The sequence below is a fragment of the Elephantulus edwardii genome, unplaced genomic scaffold (genome assembly GCF_000299155.1).
Source record: "Elephantulus edwardii isolate Elephantulus edwardi_28Jun2011 unplaced genomic scaffold, EleEdw1.0 scaffold00011, whole genome shotgun sequence".
NCBI lineage: Eukaryota > Metazoa > Chordata > Mammalia > Macroscelidea > Macroscelididae > Elephantulus > Elephantulus edwardii.
Window position 1 is genome coordinate 25,416,808 of NW_006399761.1, and position 13,090 is coordinate 25,429,897.

General features: G+C 44.0%; 1 protein-coding gene across 1 annotated transcript in view; it reads left to right on the forward strand.

Moving 5' to 3' along the window:
- USP34 (ubiquitin specific peptidase 34) overlaps positions 1-13,090 on the forward strand; it is a 179,470-nt gene that overhangs the window by 164,562 nt on the left and 1,818 nt on the right. The window contains exons 74-79 of the mRNA XM_006881033.1: positions 2-94; positions 991-1,114; positions 9,293-9,372; positions 11,143-11,283; positions 11,400-11,543; positions 12,997-13,084. Of these exons, the coding sequence (XP_006881095.1) occupies positions 2-94; positions 991-1,114; positions 9,293-9,372; positions 11,143-11,283; positions 11,400-11,543; positions 12,997-13,084 (670 nt within the window). The remainder of the gene's footprint in view (position 1; positions 95-990; positions 1,115-9,292; positions 9,373-11,142; positions 11,284-11,399; positions 11,544-12,996; positions 13,085-13,090) is intronic.

The window sequence follows — 13,090 nt, forward strand, 5'->3', positions numbered from 1 at the left end:
AAATATCAAGCTAATAGGAGGGAAAAGCAATGTACGGCCCCCGCGCCCTGAACTCAATATGTGCCTGTTGCCCACAATGGTGGAAACTAGTAAGGTATGTTGGGATGCTAGGGAATCCATATTTCTATAGTGCAAAGTAGTTTAAAATTTCCTCTCTGGCAGTTAGGAAAATAAGAAATGAAGTGACCTTTTTGAACCTTAAAAACGATTCTTGGACATTTGGACTTTTTTGTTTTAGAGCTCTGAAATGTTGATTTGAATATATGCAAAATAAACAATAAGCATAAGTGGTAACTCCCACCGCCCCACCTTTAAGAGTTCCCCGCTAGAAAGCCTTAGGACTTGTCAGTAGGCTAGATTATGACTGGGTCATGTTCCTGTACCTGGAAAGGAAAGTCAGAGACAGACTGTGTCAGCTGCCCTTACTGTCGTCAGTGGTCCTCGGGCTTACGTCTGATCTCGCAGTTGCAGATTCCCTCATCATCATTAGTTTGGTGTGTCCAATGATGATTGTAAAATTGTGCTAATCTGAAGTCGATAGGAAGAAGGTACAGTGGCACACGATAATTCAGGCCTGGTCCTGCCTTCAGGAATTCCTAAATTTTCCCAGTTTATCTTCATTCTGCCACACTTGACTCCCACTCTTAACCAGCCCCTCCATCTTTGGATCTTCAGTGTACTTGAGAAGTAACCATTAAAAAAAAATCAGGTTGAATTCATTCTTCTCAATCTGTCTGTAGAGCAGAACTATCATGTTTACAACTCTTACAGAAATGTTGCTTGTATTTAAATATAATGGGTAATCTTTATTGGCCGCATTTACACACTAAAGTAAACTTAGGACAATTAAGATCTTACCAACAGTAGTAGGGTCTTAGAGAATTTAAATCTTTAATCAACTTTTTAATTAAATTTATTACATTCGCACAAATATGCTCTTCAGTTTCTTCTACGATTTAAGTGCAACCATTTTATCATGTTTCCCTTCAGGGCAAAGATGACGTTTATGACCGTGTGCTGCTAGACTACTTCTTTTCTTACCATCAGTTCATTCATCTGTTATGCCGAGTTGCAATCAACTGTGAAAAATTTACTGAAACATTAGTTAAGCTGAGTAAGTATAAAAGATGACCAGTAAATCCCACTGAATTAGTACAAACTCCTAGCCATTCTTAAAATAAGACAATGTTTTTTTCCTCCCTTTTTTGTAAAGTGAGTATTTGAAAATATTATTCTAGGGAATATTATGAAAACACCAAATTACTGGTTTCCATTGCCTATTTCTGCCCAGCATTTCAGCTGGCCTGTAAAGGAGGGTGGAGTCGGGCTGACAGCCACTATTGGCAGAAACCCAAATCCAACATCTGCTCAACAAAACTACAAGTGAAATAGAACAGCTTCAACCACTCTCCTTAAGAAGGGAAGAACACCTCCCCCCCAGCCCTGGTCTGGAGGGGCGGCGACACCTGTACAGTTAGAAACACACACACAGAGCCCTGGTCAGGAGAGGAGTGCATGTCTGTACAGTTGGACCCCCTCCCCCACCAGCCCTGGTTGAGATGGGAGGGGATGTCTGTACAGCTGGACATACTGCCCCCTCCCCTGGTCAGGAGGGGAGATGACATCATGGAGCCAGCAAACACCAAGAGCAGGCTGAGTGGACTTAGCAGGTGAAGCTGAGGTGCATGTCTGAGTCATCAGGAGGTAAGGCGTCTGATAGAGCACTGAATGAGATGAAGGGTAATCTCAATAGAGGAGAGATGTGAGAAACAGAAAATCATCTGTGAATCATGTTGGTAGAGAAAAAACCCTTTCTTGATCCTGCCTGTGTCCCTGGAGGCCTGCTTCACTGACATGTCTTCTTTCTCACTGACAAGTCTTCACAAGACATCTTGCTCCTCCGCCAGATTGTCCCTGCCTCAGGCCCTCCCGGGTTCCCAGGCATTTGTTCCCTTGGCTTCAGTAGGGAGAGCTAGGCTCCTCTCAGGATAGTGGTTTGGGGTTGTGGAATGCTCAGGCAACCCCAACCCAGGTCAAGAAACAAAGTAAAGTGAGAAGCATGTTTCAAAAGTAGCCACTAACAAACACGTGCACGTGGGCAGTTGGCATCGTTAGCTGCCCCTGGAGACAGTTGAGCAGTGTCCTTCTTTAGGGTTCACAACCTCAGGGACCTAACGGAGGTCACCTTGTGTTGGAATCACAGCAGGAAGGTTGAGAGTTTTACCAACTTCTGAGGTCTACTCTCTGTGCTCCTCCCCAGCCTCAGCCCCTTCTTTCTGAGGTAAAGATTGTTATTCCATTCAACAGTCGAGCAAATGTGAACCTACCTTCAGCTTCAAGATGGAATAGGTAGCAGCTGTTGCTCATTCTTGTTTAGAAAAGCCCTTTTTTGTGGATGAGTTTAATGCACTGTCAGATTGGATGAGTTCTACCTACCTGATATCCTTCCTTGATATGAGCTGAAGTGCCAGAGTGTGGGAGAGTGAGAGTCGGACAAATTTGGCTATTGCAAGGCTACACCTCTGGATAGAGGCACTTGGCAAGCACTTAGAGCCTGGTGATGAAGTGTGAGGAAACATCCAGAAGTCGAAGTAACACAGCTTTGCTCCCAGATGGAGAAGTGACGTGGTAGACACACTGATCTAGTGAAAAACTGTTCACATCGTTCATGTCAGAAGTTAAGTGAACTCCTCTAGGTGCTCAAACAGCTTAGACTCACTCGTGACTTTTCTGCTCTGTTGATGTGGTATTCCTTCAACAATACAAATTTTGGGAACTTAAACTTGGAGGTGAAAGAAGGGATGGAAGAAAAGGACTCTGCTGCCATCATGAGTAGGATTAACTTTGGTGCTGACATTTCATCAGTCACATCCCTCTTAAAACCATAAAGTGTGAGTCCTCTGGGTCGGCATCACTGCAGACATTTCCAAGATGAGGGAGACTGCCAGACAGTGCCCCCGCGCACGTGCGTCTCTGGAGACTCAGAGGCACCTTAGTCATGGAAGCTTTGTTTTGTTTTTACCCAAATTAAAGTTCAGTAGTCAGATGTGACTGGTGGTTACTTAATTGAACAGTATAGCTCCAGGTTTCAAACTGAAACTTCACAGATTGAGCAGGGAAAAAATGAGAAATTATCTGGATGTAAAGTTGGATAAAGACCTAAAAGCCGTGCTAAATTCATGTTCTCTCTAAATGTTACAGAGTTTGAAGTTGATGCCTCTGGCTGAAGTGACTGTTTCTGAGGAGAAAGACTTAGCAAGAGACTTGAGAACTCAAAGATAACAATATTCATGGCTTTAAAGGGAGTAGAAGGTTAATGTTGGGCACTGTCAGGTCAGCTGTGACTCAGTGGCAACCACAGATGTGACTTTCCCCTGACCTGTACCATCCTCACAATTGCTCTCAGACGAAGTCCATTGTTAGGTCGCTGTGTCAGTGTCTCCTTGAAGACCCTCGGCCTTTCACAGCATGATGGCTTTTTCTAAGGGCTAGTTCCTCCTGAAAATAGGCCCAGATTGAATGAGATGAAACATGTCCATTCTTGCCTCTAAAGAGTTCTAGCTTTTAGATTTTCTTAGTAAATTATATATGCCAACAAAAATTAGTTGTGTCCCTAATCATTTGACTCTTTAGGTTCAGTGGCCCAAGGACCTTACAAATAATGTGACATTAGATAAGATTGGCTCTAAGCTTGTCTTAAATGGCAATTTCTAGTTTAGAGGAAAACACTCTAGAGTGATTTTTAAATGAGTAACCAAGCCGATTTTAAGATTCGCTATGGAATAAAAAATTAGGTGACAATTGCAGGGAGAATAGATTTACAGACAGATAGTAAGCTGGGTGGGGGTTGGCGTGCTCAGGGGTGAGGTTGAAGCACAATGAATCCAGAGAGGAGGGGCCGAGCTGCCCACGGCCATCTGAAAGCACACTCTGAATTCAGCCAAACAGAATTCTGAAAAATAAGTATGAGGAGGACTGGTGCTACTTTTTTCTGAAATACTGAAGGTACAGTGGTTTGGTTTTTTGTTTTTTGAGGTCATTGGAGGTTTTCCCCAATATTGCTACACAATTACATGCTATGCATCGGAGAGTTGGACAGTGAATAGGGATGATAGAAAGAGAATTGATGCCTTTGAGTTGTGGTGCTGGAGAAGAGTGTTGAATATACCATGGAGAACAAACAGGTTTGTCCTGGAGAGGGTGAATGTTCCCTGGAGTCAAGGATTCTGAAGCTTCGTCTGACGTACTTTGGGCATGTTGCAAGGAGGGACTGGTCCTTGGAGAGGGACGGCGGAGGAGAGGAAGACCCTCAATGAGACGGATCGATTCTGTGATTGGAGTGGTGGGAATGAATGTGTTTGAGACAGCGAGGTTGGCACAGGATAGAATGGCGTTTAGGGCTCTTGTACAGAGGGTCGCTATGAGTGGCAAACGACTCGATGGCACATAACAACAACAACAACATTGCTACACACACATTTTAAAACTCCATCAGAAAAGTATCCATTATCATTCTAAGCCATATCTTCCACTTCATCCAGTATTTAGAGTTTATCTTCCAAAAAAAAATAAGGGCACACCCTTTTTTTGTGTTTGTTTTTTTTTTAAATTTTTAAGTTGGTTCATCTTTTTTTTCCTTAAACAAAAGTGATTAACACTACGTACAGAAAGACATGGAAAAACAGCCTAGAAATAAATTGAAGGCTGTGGGGGCTTGTGACAAAGGTGAGATTGGTAGGAAATGGATGAGCATGAGAGCCGGACGGACGACGTGAGGCGAGTGCCTCCTACGCTCCGTACATCACAGTGTGCTTTTTAGAGAGTTAAGGACGTGACAGGGATTTTTTTTTTAGTTGGTCCCAGGAATTCAGGAACTAGGTGCCCATCCTAGGCGAGTTTCCTTTCAAAGTGTTTGCTTTATAGGATCCTTATTCTCACTTCCGTTGTAATGGTTAGAATTGATAAAGTACTTGACTGTCCGTCAGTAGGCGGTGAGGCACGTGCACTGCCCCTCATCTATGCTGTACAGACTTGAGACAAAGACGACAGGAACTAATATTAAAATGCACGAAGTCAGGTTGGAAAACTGAGCAGTATCTGGCCGCATTTTTGTAAGTAGGGAGTGAAATCACTCTTACTACATGCACAGGAAGAATAATCAGAAGTTTATATTCTGTAAAGGATAGAAGTATGGAAATTTTTTTTAGGTCCTATATCTGCACTGTTTACGTTTATAATGATCATGCATTCTATCATTTTGAAAGAAATAGAAAACTGCAGACTCTGTCCCTTCCCCCTGCCGCCCCCAGATTTTCTATTTCACATGAAAAATTAATAATAGGATCCTCAAGTTAACAAATTCATACGTTTCATTTTTAAGTTAGATGATTTCATTTTCAGTTACAAATAATAATCTCACTGTCAATATTATTTAACATAGTTTTCCGAAAATCTCTTTCCTGCATTAATAGCGGTGATGCTGTCATGTGTTGTCACAGAGAAGCTGACCAACCACTGGGTTTTCAGAGGAGCAGCTAGTGGATTCAAACCGCTTGCCTTTGGGATTATAGCACAGCTTCTGACCAGTAGGCCATTGGAGCTCCCTTAATAAATGATAATAAAGAGAAATAGAATTTTGCAAGTTACACATGATAATATGCCTAAAATAGCCAAGAATAAACTTTTGGTATAATCTATAAAAGTAGCAGTTAAGGAGTCTGTTCTGAAAGGCACAGCTGATGCATGCTTTGGCCATTTGGTGGTGTCAGGGCCCTTGGTCCTGACTGGGAAGAGGCTCTTTTCCAGAACACTTCCTACAGTGTACGTGCTTTAGACAGCGGTGTATTCAGCGCAGGCTCGGGAACCCAGCTTTCATCAGCCTGACAAGCCGAATGACCTCCCCCCTGAGCCTGGACTGACGGCATCAGGAGCCCGAGTGATGCCGAGATTGAACATCCCTAGCTGCTTACTGACTGGTCATTCCATAACAGTGTTACTTAAAGAATAAGAAAAAGACATCATGGTGGGAAAGGTGACGGATCAGGGAGAGAGGCAGACCCTCAACAAGGTGGATTGGCACAGAGACTGACAGCGGGCTAGGCCCTCTGAGCACATCCAATGGGAGGGTGGTCCAGGGCAGGGCAGCAGCACCTAAAACAACCCCCAAAAATGTAGTGTCCATGCAGAAAGGCCTGCCGGTCTCCTCTGGCACACGTGAGGTCTCCATGCGTCACAGTTAACAGGTTTTTTAATCACATGGAAGAGACGTGTTTATAATTCCATGATTGGTTATTCGTTCGTTAATTTCTAAAAAAGGGTGCAGACAGGAAGCTGAATATTCCATGAAGGGACTGAGGGACTAAGAAATGTTTTTCCTTCTTCCCCAGTAACCTCTGTGGGGTTGTTTAGGGGACAAAGTTAAAGAGGAGAAAGGGACTTAAGACTCGGGTCCCTAGTGTGAGTGGGCTGAGATGTCTTCATGACTCAGCCTTGGAGTGGAGCATTGCTCGGGAGCCTGTTCAGAGACTAGAACTCATTCTCCTTCTGGATGTTGCTCAGCTGGGGTCAATACCTTGTGGGAAAACTAGTTAAATCACACCTCAGTTCTGCTTGCAGAAACTATAGTAAATGTTGCTGTGTACTGTCACATTGGAACTGACCCATAACTGACCCTCCAGTGGGTTTCAGAGGCAGTTAATCACACAGGAGGAGACTGCCTTGAACCTCGTGCCTTCGAGATTACAGTACAGCTTCTTGCCACTAGGCCAAATACACATTGGAACTGTTTGATTCTCATAGCAGTCATTACCATTTTACCTACAGAAGTAAGTTTTCCTTTTAAAAAAACAACTGTCCCCAGTAGCTTCTGTGATATAAAAGTGTTACAAGAAAAGGCTCGGTTTGCAGCCATTTCTTTTAGCCTTCCTCGGGTGGAAGAGGTGGTGCGTCTTGTTGAGGATGCATGGAAGTCTAGAATGAGGGAATGTCCCTGGAGCAAAAGCCAGGATGTGTCACCACAAACATTTGCTTTTTGAGACAAATGTTGGACTTGTGTGAAAGCACTGTGGAGATTACACCCCATGGGGCTTTGTACTCAGACACCACAGAGGACGTGGGAGGAAGTGTGGCGAGTATGAGGCGCAGGCCTGTAACCCAACTGGCAAAACCCAGGGTCCCCGATCCTCAGCCCTCGTGAAGATGCTGGGGAGGAGCATTCGTCCTCCTGGGAGGGACTCAGTGGTCGTGAGGGGGGGTCCTTCCAGAGGGGAGGCGGGGGGAAGCTTTTATTACTCAATACTATATTACAGAAGTAGGTAAACAGTGTATCCTAGGTGTTATGTTGCTTTACGGTATGTCTTACATACTATTAACCTCTCTCAGTGAATTTAAAGAAAAAAGTAAATGCTAGTACAGGTATGGAGACTGACTCTTAAAGATTGTGGGCTTCAGGATCACATAAATCTGGGGTTATGGCAGTAACATCATTCTTTATCTGTTGTTACAAACCATCTGTCTTAGTGGGAACCAGCTCATGGCTGACCCTCCCAGGGGTTTACAGAGGCTGTGAATCACAGGGAAAGAGGTTGCCAGTCTTTCTGTGCATCTGTGGTTTTGAGCCGCATACCTTTGGGTTGGTTGCACATCTCCTTATACTTGGCCACCAGAGCTCTTCATCCTGTGGGGAGAAAGGAGTGAGAAGACCCCTAACCAGGAATATAGCAGCGTGGCTTCTTCTCCACTTGCACGGATGGATGTGTGTTCCAGGGTGGTACTAGAAAAGGATTTGGGATCAGAAAAGGCTTGAGGGCTTTTTTGGTTTAAAGTGGTTTAGCTTTTTTGGTACCTGTAGAGAGTAGGAATAAAACCTATTGTGGAAATAATTGAGTTAAAAACTAGAGGAAAAAGTATCAGGTCTTGTCCCCTTAGAAGGCTTGGTCAAAGTAGCCTGCAGTTCAAAGACTGATTAGATTTTCCCTGTAAAGGATCGGATGGCTTTACATGGCAGAGGTTGTCTCTGCTGCTTCCACTTTGTTTTTATAACTTTAAAACTATAAAAATTATCTTTAGCATACAGGATCACTTTAAAAGAGGCCCAGTGTGGCCCCTAGTTTGCCAGCAGCCCTGTTCTGGTTTTATGGAGTCTTCACATTGAGATTAAACTTGGAGAACACAGGATGACAAACTACAGCCTGAGTGTTGCCTAGTATTGCTTTTGTATTAACTGTCAATCTCACGCTAAGAATAATTTTTGCATTTCTGAAATAAAGCAAGAAAAATAAAAGTAGAATGATACTTTGTGTCAGTGTTCATAAATAGTTTATTAAAACAGCCACACCCATTTAGCTATTTCTTCATCTGACTGCCTTCACATTCAGAAGCCCTGGCATGTGAGCTGGACCCTGCTCATAGCCTGCCCTCTGTTGGGTTTCTGGGGCTCTTAGATGCGTGGGAGGAGACTGCCCAGGTTCCCCCACAGGCTGCTGGTGCATTCAGGGAGGTCAGCCCTCTGGTGGTCGGCTGCATAGCTCCCTGCAGACCGCACACTCAAGCTCCCCAGCTTCAAGCTGGCAAAACAGAATACCCAGCAGGGATCAAATAGCCACAAAGCCCAGTATTTACTGTTCAGTCCTTTGTAGAAAAGTTTGCAGACTCCTGGTGATTGTTTTCCTAACTGGAGGATGGCTTGTCTTAGTTTCTCATTCTTCATGATGCTTTGCTTTGCGGGGAAGAAGGAAGGATGGGAAATTTAATTGGGATTAGGATTATGGCATTCTTTAAGAAGTCGGACAGGGCAAGGAATCTCTGGAATAGCGTGAAGAGATGAGGCTTAGAGCCACGAGGTGCAGTTCACCCAGAAGCTTGTAGGAGCTGCTAGCCTCATGTGTTCTTGTATCTTTCTCAGTAAAAGTACTTGGTCACGTCTTTAGAGCAGTGAAGTGGAGAAGGACGCATGGTGGTTTTCTAATTCTCCACATCTTCTGTTTGGGTTTGCCCTCTTTGGGCCCTCAAGTCTAGGCGTTCTTGAAAAAGAGCTGTTAACGCTGAGCGAGACTTAAACCAAGCACATTTCCCACTTGTGGTAACACTTTGCTCCAGGTGAAATTGTCATTCTTAAATTAGAATTGGTTTAAATTGCCTTAGATCTTTTTGAGGACAGAACATAGAAAAGAGAAATCCGTTCTGTTGATGCTGCCTTCTGAATTATTCCACTGGTTAAAACATTGCAATGAATTTTTTTTTCTTTTGTGATTTTTTAAAATTATAACCTATTCTGATTCTTTTCAAATATTAGGTGTCCTAGTCGCCTATGAAGGTTTGCCACTTCATCTCGCACTGTTTCCCAAACTTTGGACTGAGCTGTGCCAGACGCAGGTAAAGGTTTTAAATTAATTAAGCTTTAATCTTGCTTGATGAGATGGTCGTTAATTTTAGGAATCATGGGCAAATTGACTGAAAATTGGGGAAGTAATGGGAATATCAGGTACTTAGTAGTTCGTATACAGTTTCCTGCCGGGGTCAGTGGACGTGTGATAAAAAATGCTGTGTCAGAGAAGTTGATTAGAATTTACTCTCGCATCTCTAGATGGCACTGTGGGTGGTGGGGCAGGTCCAGGTCCGGGTGCTGGAAGATGATGCGTCTCCTCACAGGCCCCTGCCACAGTCGGTCCTTGAGGATCCTGCTTCTGTGTGTCATTGTCCCACTCAGGCCTTCCTGAGTCCCCTTAATGAGGATAATCTCAGAAAAGACTGTCCCTTCGTGCCGGAGGCTGCTGGGTGCAGAGGGCCGGGAGAAGCCCACTTCTACCCCAGGTTTTGTTCATTGAGAGATCAGACATGAAAGGCCTGACCGCGCTCCAGTGGTTTACTAGGTGTCCGGCTGTGGACTAGGTGCTTCGTCCTGAGCGGCCTCTTTATAAACAGGAGCAGCAAGTGCTCTGCTTGCCAGCCGCGACCTCCAGGCTCTTTCCTGTTTCCTCATGTGTGTAATTGCTTTAGCTTCTCGTCTGCCACTGCCCATTACAGACGATCACCACAATGGGAACAGCCAACTTGTCTCTTAGTAATGTTGAGTCGTTTCCTAAAAACTTCAGCCACTTACTGCATGTGCACTTCAGTTGATGGAAAAGGCTTAGGTTAGGCTAAATAAAATTGCAGTCAATGTCAAGAAACAGAATTGATAGGAATTGTTTCTTGGGAAAGTTTGTAAATTTCCATCACAGAAGTTCAGCTAAGGCTAAGAATTGGATGCACCTGTTGAGACTTGGCCACGAGCCGGGACCGGCGCTGGTTTGGGACCTGCCTGTGCTCTCTGGTTCTTCCCCCTGGACACCACCATTCCCTTTGCTGTGCTGTTTCTCGCAATATTCACCATCAAGTGCTCTTAAATTTTGCCATACCACCTACAGCTTCACAAGTGCCTTGGGCGTGCAGAAGCCACCTTCCTGTGTGAGGGGCAGCCAGGGGCTGCATGAATGCATTTTCTACACTGGAGGTCACGGACAATTAAGAGAATGTGTCTAGATCTGCTTAAAAACACACTACAGGTGTTTAAGAACCATTACCATTTGAAAACAGGAAAACCATATTTAGTAACATTTTTTTTAATTTAAAAAATAGAACAAAACCAGCCCCAGACTCACTGAGGTGCAGCTCCCTCCAGAGTGTTCCCGGCATCCCTCGAGAGTGTTCTCTTAGGGCCGCAGACTCTTTGAAGAAGAGAATTAAGGAAGGAGACTTGCTATTACTTAATATTTGTTGGGGGTGAGGAGGTATTCACCAAATTATTCATAAGATTATACTCTGTTTGAACAACCAGATTTTCATTCTTAAATTTGTGTTTCCTGTGATTTCATCCCCTCTACGTTGTCTCCAGATAGCTCCCAGTAGCGTTCTCTTCCAGGTCCTTTAGCTGTGTCTGTCCAGCCTCTGCTAAGTCTCCAGTTTTGCTATTCAGACTTTTGTGGGGCTTTTTAACACTCACCTGTATTGAGGACGGCTACTTTTAACTAGAATGTTAGCAGATTGAGTTAAAAGTTGCCTTTCAAATAGGATTTAAAAGGACACCAGATATGTATTGTCAGAAGTACCATGAGGTTTCCACATCCTTCATTGCTCACTAGCAGTGTCTTCTCCCCACTGCAGTCTGCTATGTCAAAGAACTGCATCAAGCTCCTGTGTGAAGATCCTGTCTTCGCAGAATATATCAAGTGCATCCTAATGGATGAGAGAACTTTCCTGAACAACAACATTGTCTACACGTTCATGACACACTTTCTGCTAAAGGTATGGAACGCTTTGGAAATGCATAGTGTTTTTTTAGTTAATGAATGTATGTTTTCATGATACTGATTTTTGTTGTTTTGTGGTTGGTTTTATTTTTTTGTTTTTTAATCTTTCAGGTTCAAGGTCAAGTATTTTCTGAAGCAAACTGTGCCAATTTGATCAGTACCCTCATTACAAACTTGATAAATCAGTATCAGAACCTACAATCTGATTTCACTAATCGAGTTGAAATTTCCAAAGCAAGTGCTTCTTTAAATGGGGTAAGTATGCTAGGGAATAGTTACATACTTTAAAATGTCCCTTTAAAGCAACTATTTTTTGCTTTTTTTAATATTCAGACTTTTTTTTTTTTATTTTTTGTGCATGTACCGTCAAATCAGATCTGACTGGTACAGGAGGAAATTGTCCTTCCTTCTCCGGCAGAGCATCTGCTGGATTTGAACCATGTACCTTTGGGATTGCAGTACAGCTTCTTGCCACTAGGCCATCAAAGCTCCCCTAATATTCAAACTTTTAAAGCCACTTATTAAAACAAAAAAAAAACAAACCCTGAGGTTTTTAACATTTTCTGTGCTTTATAGCACCATAGCTGTGTGTTCCTTTAAAGACAGGAGCTAATATTCTTGAATACTCAAGGCAGTGGGGCTGCTAAGAAAAGTCTTTATCTCCCACTTGGTTTATTTTGTGAAGCATGACTTGTGTAGTTTTATTATTACTTCCTATGTCTTATAAGTGAAATAATAGTTTATCATTGATTATAAAGTCAGTTAAACTAAGAAATCAGTTGCCTTACATAGACTGATGGTCATGCCACAGAATGATGGAACACTCTGGAGACGTCTGCTAAAACATTCATCAGTTCCCTCCCGAATGAGCAGAGGTTCGATGCGAGACAGACACAGCTAAGTGAGGGAGGCTGGCTTTGTGACGTCCACACAGAGAGACTGATTCTAGACAAGACCGAAACAGCCAGGCTTCTCATAAACCACTAACCTTTCAGTATACCTGTGTAGTCGGCTTAGTTCCATTATTGACTTTTTTCCCATTTGTAGGAATTGCTATTTTGAGTCTTTTTTTACTTAGAGGTGGCTCATTAAATAATGGTGTTCACTCCTTCACTGCCGCGGAAGCAGAACCGGTTCCAAGCTGATGCTCCGCTGGTTCTTAGGGCCTGGGCATCACAGGAGGCTGCCCTCCGCCTGAGGAGTTCCTGGGGGGTTTGAACCGCCAGAGGTGCTGCCTTTGCGTTAGCAGCTCTGTGGACTGTCCCGCGCTCTCCTGCTCTCAAGTCAGGATGAACCAGTGGCCTTCTGTGGGTTTTCCAGAGGCTGTAACTTGCCTGTCTAGCCCACGAGTCCCAGCACAGCTTCTTACCCACAAGGTCAGAGCTGCAGATGGTGGTGGAGGTGGTATAGACCATCGAGTCGGAGCTGAGTCATCGCTGACCCTCCCGCAGGTTTTCACAGTCACATGGGAGGAGGCGGCGGATGGGAGCGCCTGCCTGTGGTTGATCTGGTAGTGCTCCTCACCAGTGCTCCGGCACCGATTGGATTGGGGAGTTAAAGGAACAGTGGCCCTCTGGATGGAGCACTCTTGTGAAAATGGCAGGAAACCCAGAATGGCTTTCTGAAATGAGCCCTGCATAAGTAGTGAACAGTTTAGGTCAGAATGTTGGCTGTAGAATTTGAAATGTTCCTGCTTGGATTTCTGTAGGACCTGCGGGCACTCGCTTTGCTCCTGTCAGTACACACTCCCAAGCAGTTGAACCCAGCTCTGATCCCCACTCTGCAAGAGCTCTTAAGCAAAT